At 37.5% G+C, this 16300-nt stretch overlaps 1 protein-coding gene across 3 annotated transcripts in view; it reads left to right on the top strand.

Moving 5' to 3' along the window:
• FNBP1L (formin binding protein 1 like) overlaps window positions 1-15552 on the top strand; it is a 53586-nt gene extending 38034 nt beyond the window's left edge. Inside the window, exons 7-16 of one of the 3 annotated variants that reach the window (XM_084211473.1) lie at window positions 663-791; window positions 2858-3004; window positions 3740-3943; window positions 6270-6428; window positions 9890-9904; window positions 11932-12041; window positions 12606-12738; window positions 13191-13285; window positions 13759-13907; window positions 14293-15471. In XM_084211473.1, the coding sequence (XP_084067599.1) occupies window positions 663-791; window positions 2858-3004; window positions 3740-3943; window positions 6270-6428; window positions 9890-9904; window positions 11932-12041; window positions 12606-12738; window positions 13191-13285; window positions 13759-13907; window positions 14293-14471 (1320 nt within the window). In that variant the 3' untranslated portion in view covers window positions 14472-15471. The other 2 variants (XM_084211472.1, XM_084211471.1) reach the window with 2 other exon arrangements.
• Window positions 15553-16300: the final 748 nt, after the last annotated feature.

Raw genomic sequence — 16300 nt, forward strand, 5'->3', positions numbered from 1 at the left:
GAGAGATGCTCCAGCCCTCTGATGATCTCTGTGTCCTCCTTTGGACTCCTCCCAGCAGGTTCATTTCCTTCCTGTGCTGAGGGCACTCCAGGTGCGGTCTCAGGAGGGCTGAGCAGAGGGGCAGAGGCAGCTCCCTTGACCTGCTGGCCATGATGCTTTTGGTGGAGCCCAGGAAAGGGCTGGCTTTGTGGGCTGTGAGTGCTCGTTGCAAGGGCCCCCAAGTCCTTCTCCTCAGGGCTGCTCTCTACGCATTCTCTCCCAGCCTGTTAGTGCTTGGGATCAATCCAACTCACCTACAGGACCTGGCACTTAGCCTTGTTTAAGTTCATGAGAGTCCCTCTGGGTGACTGTGCTGTCTTCCTTTAACTGGCAGCTGTCTGCTGTTTGGTACCTTGTGGTTTATAGGATCAGTCACTTCTGTGGGTTTTAGGATACACATTTAAGCAATCTGGCTAAGGGAGCTACAGTCATCATTGTGTATAACAAATGAGGTTTTGGAGTGTCAGTATATGTCAATTCTCACATTCTTTATATTTCAGTTATAAGGATGTTGGTTTTGATGACTTGTGACTACTGTTCCTGCACAGTTGATAAAATAAAATAATGCTGTGTGTCATTGAAAAGTACAAGACTTGTTTAACCTGGTAACACTTTCCTACTAGGCTAAGCAACAGTTAAACCTGCGCACACACATGGCTGATGAAAACAAAAATGAATATGCTGCACAACTACAGAATTTTAATGGGGAACAGCACAAACACTACTACATTGTCATTCCTCAGATTTACAAGGTAAAAGAATTCACAGATAAAGTATGTCTGATCCTTTTCTAAAGAAGTAGACTTTAAAATTAACAACTCTGTTTTTTTTGGATGTTGGTGGATCATTTTATCAAGAGATTACCATAATCTTGAGGCAACTTGTGTTTTTTCATGAGACTACTTACCATGCTAATGCTTAGATTTCTAACAAAAATGCTTGGTTGCATTTTCTCTAAGATTTTATACTCTGTAGACTCTGTTTAAATATTTCTGAAAGGGTCTGGCAAAATAAACACTTGAGACGTCTGGGTGGCAGAAGACATTTAAAGCAATCATTCTGATAAGAGTTGATCAGTAGTTCTCAGGATCCTTGCGTGTGTGTGTGAATGCTCTGCCTGTGCTGAGGTGAAGGACAGCCCAGAGCTGATGGTGGCTGTGGTTTCATGGCTCTCATGCATGGGTGAAAAAGGCTGCATTGGAGGCAGAAGTTCCAGCACCCTCCCAGCCCCCAATTAGTCCTTGCTCTGTCAGTGTTACCAGCAATCCACAAATCTCTCTAAACCAAGTAAAAAAGTTAAAGATCAGTACTTTGCATCTAAAGTGGGGATTTCTTGAGATGCTTTATGTAACTAATAAGATTTTTTTTTTTACATTCTTTCAAAAACATGGATTTTGCAAAACTGGAAAATGAGTTTCAAATAGTTGGGGGCATCAGGTGAGGAGGGTTCAGAAGTGTGTTGGCATGTACCTTCAGCCATTTGGGAAATTTGGGTGGGAACTGATACTGAGACAGGGAGTGAGGAAATGGAAGGTGAAACACTGGGTTTATTTGAAGGTATTCAACTTAAATATGCTTGATATTTTCCAGCAGCACAGGTCAGGTAATATTTTGTTTTAAAAATCCTTACTAGAAGGTATAGGATTCACAGGAGAAAATACCTTGGCTTATTGAAGAATTTTTTAATATTTTAACTGTTAAGCAGCACCACAGTAGGTCTGACTTGACTTCACACACTGATCCAGGAACTGCAGTCAGCTCCCAGGAGGAACAGGTTGATCATCTTTGTAGCTTGCACCAGACTTTGCTTTACTGCCCTTATTTCTCCAGGGCTAAGATCCATTATCATTGTAAGATATTACTCATATTTTTGAACTCTGCAGTAAGAGCAGAAAGGCCTAGCCCTGTTTTCTCTTGGGACTACACTTTTATTACTTCATTGCAAGTATTTGGTGACATTCTATGGGAAAACCTTGGAGAAGGTTTTAGCACGTCTAGGTGGTTGTTTTGTCTTGGAGATGCAAAATTGAGTATTGTTTGAGATGTTTGCCTCAGTGTAGATAGAGGAAAGATTCACATTCTTATCCAGTTTTTGACAACCTATTGGTATATGTTTTACTGATTTTTGGTTTTGTTTGGGGTGTTTTCCACATTCAGGTGAAAAGCCCAGAGGTGTTATATCTTAACAGTTATTCTCTTGAATTTATTCTGTTCTGTTCCAGTAAGCTTTGATTGCCAATCTTATGTAATGGTATTCTTCTCTTTATTTTCTTGCACACTGCTAAAGGAAATGGTTTGTATTTCAAATCAGAGTGTCTAAACTGCAGATAATTTAAATTTTTCTTATTTTTCCTATATTTTAAATAATTGGTTTTTCTTGGAAGGTATAATAATAAAAGCAACATGGATATATTTATCACCAGACAGGAATTACTTAGAACTAGAAGGAGAGAGTGAGGAGATGTAGAAATCAGTAAAATTTCTTCAGTGTGGTTCTCATTTTTGCATAAAACAAATACTTGAAATAGTTGTCTGGGAACACTGTACATGTGTTTTATAAAAGAAAAAGGAAAAGAAAGTCCTATCCATTACATGATTTTTAGAAATTAAAGAGCATGAAGTCTTCATAATTATTGTACTGGGCATCCTAAGACTGTCTGAAAGGACTTCTAAGTTCTGGTTTTTAAAGCAAATAAAAATACTAGGAAAGCATAGAAATTGTATCCCATACTGTGGTGACCACAGTAACTGCATATGTCAGGATCGAGGAGGAAAAAAATCAGCAAATGAAAGCTTTATTTTATCTTTGCACTTGCAGCAACTTCAAGAAATGGATGAAAGAAGGACTATCAAACTTAGTGAATGTTACAAAGGCTTTGCTGACTCTGAGCGCAAGGTTATTCCAATTATCTCAAAATGCTTAGAAGGGATGATCCTTGCAGCAAAATCAGTTGATGAACATAGAGTAAGTAGAACTGAGTAACTTTTTAAGTGTGTGTGAGCAACTGAACTGTTACAGAAGCTATGGAGAGGGAAAAAACTGAGTTACCCTGTACAGTTATCTTTCTGTTGTCAAATATTTGCTTCAAAAGGGTTGTGACTTCGATTTCAGCAGAAGGAACCACTTCTGCTTCTGTTGTGTGCTCTCTTTCTGCTTTATTGATTTAGTGTAATCTGAATATCTCTGACCCATTCTCATTGGGTGTGATTTTGGACACATTGTTTTGGTTATTCTGAAATACCCTGCAATACCATGGTCAGTATTTTCCCCTGCATGTGACATTAAAGCATATAAAGGGTGTTCAGTTAACAAAGTATTCATTCTGTGTCCTGCTTGTCTGCAGCAGGCTCTGTCCTATTTTATCTTACTACATCTAGTTTCTTAGTTCTGTCTTCATTTCAGTGCCAATGTTGTAAGATTAAAAGGTGAAAAATAGTTTGGCCCTGTTTTAAATTTGTGGTAACCCTTGGGAAGTATTTTCTGGAATATTCTGAATAGCAGAGTATGCTTTGCTGTACACTTATGAACACTGCTGAGATAAAAGAATGTTGTCTTCACTTGCTCTATCCAAAAGTGTGTGTTTTGAGTTCACTCTTCCTTTCTGTGCATCTCTGCAATTAAATGGAAAATTTGTCTCCATTTTTCCTCTCCGGTTCTTGATGGGCTTGCTTTTTAAACTCCTTAATGTCCTGTGTTTAGGACTCTCAACTAGTGATAGACTGCTTCAAATCTGGTTTTGAGCCTCCTGGAGATTTTCCATTTGAAGACTACAGTCAGAATATTTACAGAACTATCTCTGATGGAACCATCAGTACACCAAAGCAAGAGGGAATGAGAATTGATACAAAAACTACAGTCGGCAAGGCTAAAGGAAAGCTGTGGCTATTTGGAAAGAAACCAAAGGTAACAATTAAGAAATTACTATGTGGAAAATTAAAATTTGAACATTGAGAGTGCATGGAAGCAGCAATTAATATAGTTTTAAAAAATTTTCCCCTTGCCTGCCCTTGTCTTTTAAAGTATGTGTAAGGAGATCAGAAGATTTGAGTAGGTTTCAGTACTTACCATGTTAAAAATCAAGTTGTCACTGGGGAAGTTTTTCTTCTAGTAATTTGTGTCTGGAAGCATTTTAAATAGTTATTTGATAAAAGTAGCTTCCTGTTATTGTAGTATTTCTAAGATTCTGTAAAGACTTTCTGTAGTTGCATAGGAAAGGTATTAATTGTGAATGTAAAAATAAGGAGAGGGGGGAGTATGCTTTGGAATTGAGCAGACTTCAGATCTGTCTGTTATGGCACAAAAAGCAATCCCCTTCTAAATGTCACATTTATATGTAGCAATGCTACATAGAATTTTTATTACATCTGTTGCAAGTTTTGAAAGCTCCTGAGGTTTCTCTGAAAACATGAAAGTTTGTAATTGGTCACTGTGTAAAACATACTGTGGAAGCTCCATAAAGGTAAATGTCCTAGAAGAAATAGTACTAGGAAATAGGTAAAAATATTCCAATGCTCAAGAAAAAAATGAAAGCATTGAAATTACTACTTTGTTTTCTTATGAATTAACAATCAACACTCTCTGTGCAAGATGCCTTTGTGGATCAACAGAAGGTTGTCAGTACATGCATTAGCTATATAAATGAATGGAGCATGTACATATTTAAATTTATTTATTTAATATTGGAGCTTATCAGTGAGCTGTTTTAATGATTCCCACAATTTTTTGTGAGGTTATTTTAATGCTCCAAGCCAGTTTTGGTCATTTATTACAGGAAACTATTCTTAGGGCTTCTTAATGGTAGAATTTATTTTCCAGTTGATAGTGTTCTGAGAAAGTAGGTCTTTACAGAAAGGAAGGATACAGCTGATACTTTATTCCATCCTCAGTATATTATGTAACTCCAGCTGTGTGTTAAAACTGGTTGTTTACTTCTCATGCAATATAATGAATGATTCATAGCAGTTCACATGCATTGATACATGGGCATAAATATTGCATTTGTCTGCAGAGGTGGGTGAGATTTGGCCTGTTCTGAAATTAGATGACAGTTGCCCGTTTGACCACAAGACATCTTTCTGAGAGTTTGGAGAGTTATGTAAATATATACTGGTTTCAGCCTGGACCTTGACATTTGCTGTAGTTACAAGAAATCCCTTAGTGGGATGACAGCTGAAATAAGCTGACAAGACTTGCCCTACTCCTTCTTTTCCCCAGTTCACTCACTGTGTGTAGCATTCAGGGAGTCAGCCTTACTGTTTTCTCTATGGCACAGGTGTGCCATATGTGTGTACATACTACATGCATCTCTTCCCTAAGGACCTGGATGAAATGAAAGATTTTGTCCCTGATTTTCACCTGTTTTTGGGGAGTATGAAGGAGTGCTCTACAAAAGAGCTGCTGGAAGCAAAATATTTACTGAAAGATACAAATTTAATTCCAAATACTATTCACAGGTTTTAAAATACATTCTTAAATTATCTATTGTAGAATCAGCTGGTTTCCTACAGCTGGGGTATTCATGGGGGTCTTTGGACCTTCATTTAGCTGAAACTATGGCTGGTCTTGACTTCCAGGTATTCCTTTACCTATTTTTAATGTGGTCAAAGACAAAAGCTTTTGTAAAGGGAATGAGTTGTGCAGCAGTGGAAATAGAGGAAAATTGAACTGGGAAAGAATAGCAGAGGTATAAGAGACAAAAAATGAGAGAAGCAATTTGAAAAAAGGGGAGGATGTTATTGACATGATATTAAGAATGCCATGCAGCCATTGTGTCAGTCCAGCTTGAGGGCAGAGTTTGAGAATACTTTTTGTTTTAGTCATTCTCGATAAATGTACCAAATATTTCTGGTTTGGCTAACCCGGTAGGGTGCTTCAATATATAGGAGGAAGTAGTGAGCAGGAATGCTTGAGCTTCCAGGATGATTGTAACGAAACTGGCAATAGCAGAGCTGTTTTAAGAAAAGAGACAGGGAGCTTTGGGATCTTGTTAGGATCTTGTGCCAGTGTTGGGTCTAAAGCTTCCTTCCTTCTCTGCAGCAACCCATAACGCTGAAGATTAATTCATGACAGAAACCTTTTAAACCCAATACAGTTATATTATAAATGTGTCTGGAACGTTACAACCTGTTTCTGTGTTGGATGGAAATTTTATTTTTGTAAGACAGAATTTTCATTTTAAAATCACTTTGAACATTTGGCTTATTTATTGCTTTCTTTATTTCCACATTAGCCACAATCCCCACCCCTAACCCCTACTAGTTTATACACATCCAGTACTCCTAATGGGTCCCAGTATCCCATATTCTCCATTGAACCAGTGCATTATTGCATGAGTGACATAAAAACAGGGAAGCCCAGAATTCCTTCTTTCAGAAGCCTCAAAAGAGGGGTAAGTTTGATAACAAGTTGAAATGCATGATGGGCTATGAGCAGTGTGTTTGTGATGTGGCTTTTCTAATGCTCTTCACCCTCATTATAAGGCTTACTTAGTTAAAAGTAACACTTCAGCCATAAGGTCACTTTTAGCATACTTTGTTTCATACTATTCAGAAGTTACCAAGAGATGAAAAAGAAATTAAAATAGAAATATTCTTTATCACATTTGAAATGCTCATGCCTAAAAAAAGGTGTTATAAAGAGGGTGCTCAGCATGTGTTTGATACCTTTTTTCATTGTTGTTCACATTCACAAATGTTTTCCTACCATCATGTAACATATTTTTTCAGTAATTATTCATTGGATATACAGTTACCACAAAAATCATCTGACAGGTCCGATGTCTTATTTGCTGACTTTGAAAATAGTAGAATTGATTACGAGGCACTGAACTAAGAAGGGAGAATTTAATTCCTTTTGTACATCAAAAGCTATAGCTTATGGTGATGGCAGATTTTGAAATACTGATTTAAAAAAAAAAACATTACAGCATTAATGTGTTTTCTGATTAATTAGTTGCTCTTGTTTGTCCTAGTTTCTTTCGGGTGAAATTCTTGAAAAAATTACTACCAAATGCCACAGAGACTTATCAATTAATTTACTAATACAGTGGCATATTCTGCAAATAGAATTTGTCTGGAAGCCAGTAGAAGAGAAATATGAAGTGGTTTCCTAGCAACATTTATGGTGCTAGTGATAAATGTACTGGCACTTTCCTGTTATGTCAGAAAAGCACAGCTGCCCAGTTTATGTTGTTTAGTGGTGTTTATTCATCCAAATAAAAAGGTATTTGGATGCATTTGGTTGTATATAATTAATAATTTTTTGGTATTTCAAGACAATATGGACTTGCTATCTCATGTGCAACAAGAATGGTTGCCTGTTGTTGACATAATGTGGAGATCGAGGTACAGCAATGCTCTGTTGCACTAAAGTTAGGATTTAGAGGCTCCCTTGTTGTCATTGTGAAGCAGAGTGAGTTACAGTTAAAACTTACTTTAAGTCATGTTGTGGCATCTAATTTCAGGCCCCCAGATACCTTGGAAAGAACCTTTCTAGCGCTGCCATTTTTTAGAAGATACTTGTGTTCCTCTAAGTCTGTATGGAGGGCAGTGTCTCCTTTCCCTTCTGAGTCATTAGATCATCCTTTGGTCTGGTTGTGAAAGTAATGCCTCCTCTTTAGTACTCACTGAGGAGCTGCCTGGATTAGGTAGTTGGTGGAATGGCACAGGCCTTGATTACACTTTAGTTTTGTTATCACTTAAAGTATCGACTCCTGCTTTACAAATCATCACCTTGTACTACCGGTAGTTCTAGAACCTCTTTGGAAGGGAAACATCTAACCATCTAACTACTACAGAGTGCCCATGAAAATGAAACCAGATCTTTATTGATTTTAAATACATTCTTCATGTTGTAAAATTGAATTAATAAGTTCTTTAAATCATTTATATTTAGTAATTCTTCAACATTAGGAAGCATCACTAGGGTCCTACAGATCTAGACTCACTCCAATATGCCATAATATTAAAGACTTCATCCCTGTAAAATCTTCAAGAATGAGCATTTAATTTATATATATTCTGAATTTCCATTCAAGCATTTTAACAGACACCACATTGTTGCATATTTTTAAAGTCTTTTGAACTTAAATGTAAAATGGACTAGTAATAGATTTTTTTTTTTAAATCTCATTGATCAGTCTTATCTTTATAATTTACGATTATTAAATGCTTAATAGTATGTGATGCTGTTTCCCATGTGTTTTGTCCCTGGAAAATTATTTCCAAGTGGTACTGAGATGCAGAAATACTAAACCATAAAATCATAGAGAGGTTTGGTTTGGAAGGGACCTCAAAGATCATGTTGTTCCAATCCCCTGCCATGGGCAGGGACCCCTTCCACTAGACCAGGCTGCTCAGAGCCCCATCCAACCTGGCCTTGAACCTACCAGGGATGAGGCATCCACAGCTGCTCTGAGCAACCTTTTCCAGTGCCTCACCACCCTCTGAATATAGAATTTCTTCCTAACATCAAATCAAATCTATCATCTTTCAGTTAGAAAATGTTCCCCTTTGTCCTATGACCATCTGCCCATGTAAAATGGTACTCACTTTGCTTCTGCTGAGCTTTATCTGTGAGTTGGCATTGATCAGCCAGTGAAGCATCCTGGTCATTTTGTTTAACAGGCCCTGTACAAGATCTCAGTCAAGGTGCTGGAGATCACAGACCTAGTGTCCCTCCACTCTGTGCTTCATGAAGTTCATTTTCCTGTCATTTTCCAGAGCAAGAGCAGCAAACAGTAGCTGTAGAGTAGAAAGAAGGTGTAAGCCAGTGTCAGTGCTGCTGGTACCTGCTGCTGCTTCTCCTTTGAAATCTTATCAATTCCAGACAGTGTTAGTGCTTATGAGAGGTCTGTGCTTGATGCCATTTGGTACATGAAATATCTGCATTGTCAGCAGTGATCTGTAAACCTTAACACAGTTTTATTGGAAGACTTTTTGAAGGGAACAGAAAGTTTGTCATTTTGCATCTCTGGACTTTGAGATTCCTACCAGAGTATTATTTGTGAAGGTGCTTTACTTCCCTCATTGCTAGAAATTCTAATGTCATGTACAATGCCCCAAGCAGCAGCCTTAAAAATTGCTCAGGGTCAAAAGTGAAGTTGAGATATTTGTCTTCTAAGTCGCTTAGTGTTTCTCTGGAAGGGGTTGTCCAAATCATTAAAAGCATGGTAGAGCTTCAAAATGCTGTGAATGTTAAAGCCAAGATTCAGCTCCTGGCACCCATATTTTATTTGCTTCTTCTAAGGATAAAGTCTTTACTCTTTAAATGTCTTTGTTTTTATCTGGATTAAAACAATTTTAGATACCAACAATGACCCATATGCTGTTTTCAGAAAGTAAAACTAATTACTTCTGGACTTGAAAAATATCTTTGTTTATTCTAGATCTGCTGTGATGATAAACTAAATGCATTGCAAAAACTACATTTATAAGCTCGATTGCAGTGGATTTTGAACTATCATTAATAATTTTTTTGTATATGGCTGATCAGTCCATCATCATCAAATTCTGCTATTTTGTGTAATGTTGGCTGTGTGTGTCATTCTTTTCCTGCAACAGAAGGCCCAGCCCTTTATTCAATACACTAAAATTCAAAAGTAGTTTAATGAAGTTGTGTGTTAAAATTTTGTAAGTTAAAAGTACCCATTATCACCTAGTATTTTTTTAATCAGTAATTCTTAAAGCAATTATTTTCTTGTGCTTATGTAAAATGTATTTTTTATAAATGAAAACATCAGTTCTTAAGTGATATTTTACAAATACATTTTTAGGCATTAGTCACTCTTGTAACTGGTCATTGCATGTAAATAATTTCCCGTTTCTTTCTGTTTTCAAATGAACTGTGCAGTGGTCGGTGAAGATGGTAAGCCCGTGTGCTGATCTGTCTGCTGTACTTCTGCTAAGATAGCATGAAAATAATCTTCTGAGAGTGTTTCCATATCATAACTGCTTTAAGTCAGGTGCTGAAATACATCTTCAGATTTTCCACTCATATGCACAGTCTTCTTAATCATCCATGCTTAATGTAAGGCAATTCGACTTGTGATCTGGCTGCAACTAATTCTGCAGTGTTGGACTTTTAGAGTTGACCGGTATTCACAAGTTGGTCATGATGGAAATACTTGGTGATTTTTCTTTGTTAGGAAAATTGTTTAAGCAGTATAAAATATGTATATGAAAAGATTATAAAAATTGTGTAAAGAAGAAATACTGAATACTACACTCCTTTGAATTTGGAAGAAAAATTTGCAGGGTGGGACCTTTATGCTTAGAAGTACAGGAAGCTATTACATTAAATAAAATCATGCCTTAATCAATATTGTATTGCAGGGTAAATCAGTAAAAATTCACAAAAAGACCTCTGATCTTCTGATGCATTTTTAGGATGCTCTGGTTGAAACCAACCTGTAAGGAAGAATGATAGAGAGGAGATGATTGTATTTTTGTTTCTTTGTAGTGTATGCCTCTTAACAGTCTTTTCTTGGGAGACTTTTTGAAGGGAATAGGAAGTTTGTTTATGTCATTTTTCATCTCTGGACTTTGAGACTATACACAGTGTGTATTCTTCTTCCTCCAGAAAGAAAACCCTTGTTTTATTTTGAAAACATCCTTGATTTTCGTTCTTTTATGATGTCTTGTATTCCCTTCTTAAAAAGTAATGAGATTGATTTTACAAGTGCAGAAAACTTGAGGGGATGAGATGATCCTAAGGGGGAGGGTGTTGGAAACTTGGCATCTGAGCCTAAGGCTTTTGTCAAAATCTGAACAGTCAAGTTTCTGTAAACTTTCTTCTTGACAAAAATGCTGGCTAGTTTGGTTTGCCTCCATGGAGGGTTACTGGAATGGCAAGTGGGTTTCTTGGGTTAAAACCAAGTTCCTTAGGCAAATGGGATCACAATAAAGCCCCCAAAAAACAACAAACCAAACCTCTGGTGAGTAAGACGTACCATATTTCCTTCTTAACACTGTCAGTGTCTGTCACCCTGAGGGGAAGAGTTTTCACAACAAACTTGCAAGATACATAAAAATCTCTTCCCATGCATTTCATACCCAGGCCCTTCTATCCTGTTTATTTTAATCTTGGCACAAGTTTGCAGTCAAGTTTGCAGGTTTAGTCCATAACAATAGGTGGTCTTAAATTGGCTGGTTTAAAGTCTGGGAAGTCTGAGAGTTTTTTCCATCCCTGAAGTTTTTTGGTTGTTGGTTTTTTGGGATTTTTTTTTTTTTCTGTAAAAAAGGTGACTGGGAATATTTGAGCTAGTTTTGAGTAAAATAAACAAATTTAGGTAATAATTTTGATATTACAAAGGTTTTTTCTGTGCTCTGTGAAACAGTTTTGCTTGAGGTAAAATCCATCAGAACTTTGTAAATTTTAGTATGTTTTCTAGGATTGCTAAAGTTCTGGAAGAGAACTCTAATAGTGCTTTGGAGGCAAAGATCCAAAAGACAGTATTTTTCTTTTGATACCATCCAAATGAACACAGAACACAGTCCAGAGAAAGAAACAATTTATATATATATATATAATTATTATATACACATCTTAGATTTTTGTTCTGACTCAAATTATTCTGTCCTTTCTTAATCTTCTTTAAGTGCAGTGGATGTAAGAGGAGGTATATGACTTCAGAAAAATAACGTCTAGAAATTTTGAGTTACCTCTGTAAGCCAACTGCTACAGAAGGCAGAAAGCACCTTGACCGAGTGACTACACTCTGGCAGCAAGAACATGCATTTATTCTGTGCAGTCTTTTGTAGAGCTGTCTGTCAAGTACAGTTTTTAAGAAGGTCCATCTGCTTCCAGTGAACACTGTCCATGTGTGGGTATGTCAGTTCAGCTGCCCAGACCTGTGCATGTGGTAGCTTGTTTCATAGTATTTCTGCTTGCAGGGCCCTGCACTAGAAGATTTCAGCCATCTCCCTCCAGAACAAAGACGCAAGAAACTGCAGCAGAGAATTGATGAACTTAACAGAGAGCTACAGAAGGAAACAGACCAAAAGTGAGTGCATTTTTGGGGGGTTCTGTTAGAATTCTCTCTCTGTTTTTTTTTTGATGTCCTCTACCGAAGCCAACAGCAGTCAAAAGCTAGGAGAGGCTATTAATAACCTTTTGAAGTTCATAGTTTGTTGTATTAGGTTCTGTTAATATTGCTTCCTTCTGCTTTACTGTAATACCCATTTTGATTCGAATACTGCATTGGGAGCATTGGCTCTAAAATGGTGTGTTAAAAGTTGAGCAAGATAGCTGCAATTTTGTGCTTTAAGAACAGAACATGACCAATATTTAGGAAATTGTATATTATAAATGGTATGGAAAACAGTACTGAGACTGGACAGGTAAGAGTCAACAGTCCTTGCGTGCCTGTGCACAACACAGGAAAGGAAAGGAAAGCAGAAGGCTAAGTGACAGAATGGGAGAAAGATTTAGGCATGGTATGAAGACCAGCAGTTCCTCGTTGCTGTGCTTGATACCTAATCACAGTTCAGGATCTCATACACATTATTTTAGCTTTAATGAATCAATACTGCTGTATTAATTATTGTAATGGTTTGTATGTTTTTAGAGATGCCCTCATCAAGATGAAGGATGTTTATGAAAAAAATCCACAGATGGGTGATCCAAGCAGTTTGCAACCAAAATTAACTGAGACTATGAGCAATATGGACCGTCTTCGGATGGAAATACACAAGAATGAGGTTAGATATTAAACCAGTTTCTTGAAAAATGTAAATGATTGGTACAATTTCACTTTGCCTTACAGATTTTAAACATAGCACCCAGCAAAACTACTTGATTGAAGAGTAGACATCCTGATAGAATTTTTTGTGGGGTGCTGTATTTTCAAGTATGTTCAACTAGCCACAATAAAGATGTACATTATTAAAGATATAAACTGTTCAGAAGAATATATTATTATTCACTTATTTGGAAATTCATGTGTAATTAAAGACTTTTTCCTTAGGCTAGTATGGAGCGTAGGCTAAGCATAAATGATAGATTCATGCTTTGTGTGAAGTATTTATGAGACTTGACATCTGACCGCAATCTCCGTGTGGCTGTGAGCTGTCTGCAGCTCAATGCATTTGTTTAATGTGCTGGTTTAGAATCAATTTTTCCTTGACACCAATATTTGCCTTTTTTCCCCAAGGCCTGGCTCTCTGAAGTTGAAGGTAAAGTAGCAGCCAGAAGCGACAGGCGGCACAGCAGCGACATCAACCACCTTGTCACCCAGGGCCGAGAGAGGTCACTGTTCTGTCTCTACTGCTTTAGATCCTGTGCTAGAGTCTGTACAGCTCTCGAGATTACAGGAGTGATGGGTGTTACTTATCCTCCCCGAGTGGATAAATTTCCTTTCCTTCTAAAGGAAAATCTTAACTGGTTCTGACTTCTAAAGATCTTTTCCTGCCATTCTGGTAACATAAAAATAGTCTAATTGAAACACCTGCTCATTAAATAGCAGTGCCTTTAAACCTGTCTTATTCCACTGCATAAGGCTCTCTAGTTTTCCACCTTCTGTGGAGACAGGTATGTCAAATTCATATTTGTTTATCAAGCAGAATTCAGTCTAAGCTTTTGCTAGAGTTTTTCCAGTAAGTCACCTGTGACAGTAATATTCCAAAACAATATCCATGACCTGCCCTTTCTGTGATGCACAGTTGTGAGTTTTGGAGCTAAGAACTCCTCAGAGTCCTCATACTCCCATCATTGCGTTGTAGCCCTGAAGGGAGTTACACAGATGATGCCAATCAGGAAGTTCGTGGCCCACCACAGCAACACGCTCATCCCAGTGAGTTTGATGATGAGTTTGAAGATGATGATCCATTACCAGCTATAGGACACTGCAAGGCAATATATCCGTTTGATGGTAAGGTTAACCAGGTGCACTGAGATTCTTCAACTGTAAGGCATGGATGATTTGTTATAAAGAAGACAGGTAAAATGATTTTAAGCAAATTGCATGTGTGAGTAACTAATTGCTTAAAAGATCAGTGAAGGTACTTTATAAACTACTTTTAATTCATGAGCAGTACTTGTGCTGTTTTAAGATAAATATTAGCACAACTATTGGAAAATATTCAGCTTTACAAATTGGGACTGGATTTTTTCCTAAGTCTGTTTGGCCATATGTTCTCTTGCACAGATTTTTCATGCTTCCTGTTTATATATAATTTGGAAACTATGCCTTGGGAAAAAGATGACTTGAAATTCTGTCTGAACAGTAAGACTTCCTTGCCTCTTGTTCTTCTCAGGTCATAATGAAGGCACCCTAGCAATGAAAGAAGGGGAAATTTTGTACATTATTGAGGAGGACAAAGGAGATGGGTGGACAAGAGCTCGAAGACATAATGGAGAGGAAGGCTATGTGCCAACATCATATATAGATGTAACGCTAGAGAAAAACAGCAAAGGTGCAGTAACCTATATCTAACAGTAAAACTGGCAGCTCTCAGTTGTACATTCCCCAGGGAAAATAGTGGAAAAATTGTAAGTTATACAGGCTCATGGAAAGAATTACAGAATCAGAAGTGAGCAATGATCTGTTGTTTGCATGGAGAGTTAGCTGTAGTTCTTTCAGAGATGATCACATTAAATTATGCATCTTACACTGGTCTGTAGTTTTGACCAATGTCTTCTGCTTTCCTGCTTTACAAAGCACTCAATCCAATTCATCTATTGTACTGAAAAAGACCAAGATTCCTGCTTGTTCTGTGGAATTCTTAGTTTTTATAGAGAACTGAAAAAATACTTAAGTTTTAAAGATCTCTAAGATTTACTGTTCCCACTTTTATGACTTAAACTGTATTCTTAAAACAGAGATCTTTTTCCTCTAATAAGTAACTGAACTCAGTTACTGAAAATTATTAATTTCCTTCCTTAACAAATACTTGGCAGCTTTCACTTCTTAAACAGGAAAATGTTTTCTGAAAGTTCAATAAAAATACTCAGGAAAAAAACATTATGATTAAGAAGGACAGAAAGTCCACTAACCTATCTCCTTCCTTTTCAGTACTTGTAATGTAGAATGTTCTGTATTGGACATGATGTCATTGTTTTAACTCTAGATACCTTGAACAAACAAAAAAAGATCACATGTAATGCTTGATGTCTTACTGGAAACTCTCTGCTCCTGATAAGGGAATGATTTGATAATCTGTGCCTGTAAACTAAGTCTTTGAATTGTATTGTGTTTAGTCTGAAGACAGTGTCTTAAATGTACAGTAGTTTTCCTCATTGTTAAATCACTGAGGATTGGAAACTGCATTGCACAACTTGATTATGGGGGAAAAAAAAGCTGATTTTGTATTTCTAATGAGAATTTGTGAAATTAAGTAGAAGGCTAATGTTTAGCCACTGAGAATGGCCTGTTAGAACTGAGCACGCTTCTCAGTCTTCTAAAGGCCTTCAGTAACTTTGTTCTTTTCTTTTTCCTCTTGGACTGCAGGTTCCTGAAGCGGGTTTCTGAGAAAATGGGCGAGATCTTGAAGGAGGTTACATGCAGCTGCTGGGGGGGTGGGGGTGGGGAGGGGAGGGGTACTAGACTGGGAGGCCCAAGGGACAAGCTAGTTGCATGAATGCATGCAGACATACATTTAGTAGTCACTAACATCTTAGCATCTCCATATATAGGTAAGGATGTATTACAAAATCTTCAATTTGTGCAGGAAAATAGAGTTCCATTACCAGAGTAACGGCTACTGCTCCTAAAATTGCTTTGTTTTCATTGTCCTAGGTTGTCCCAGGTGCACAAACTATATTTTAGCTTGTGCTACATTTTGATTTTTCTCAATGATGCTCATTTCCAACTCACTTTTATTGGCAGTCATTTAGAGCCCCATGTCAGTTATCAGTCTGCCTGTGCCACCTCCATGCTCGCCGTTAACCTCCTGCATGCCTAGGACAGTCAGGCATGTTCTGTGTAACACTTTGCCATCATTGCTCATCTTGTTTTGTAACAAATCATTGTCTTTAAATATCTTCAGCACTAGAGTTTCATCCCAGTATCCATGTATGCTGCTATAACAATACCACTGCAACCATCATTACATTCCAGATGTTTGGCATAACTGATAAGCGACTGTAAGGTATTTTGTTAATTTGGGGGAATAATGCATCTCAGCTCTAGCCTACAATGCAATCAAGAGAAACTCCTAGAACTGTGGTCCACCTTCAGCCCTTCAGTAACCTGTTGTGAGCACTGACAGCCTGGAGCACAACCAGAGGATTCACCACTGCAAGTTAATGACTGTTTCCAGAAGT

The sequence above is a fragment of the Fringilla coelebs genome (assembly GCF_963513975.1).
Source record: "Fringilla coelebs genome assembly, chromosome: 9".
NCBI lineage: Eukaryota > Metazoa > Chordata > Aves > Passeriformes > Fringillidae > Fringilla > Fringilla coelebs.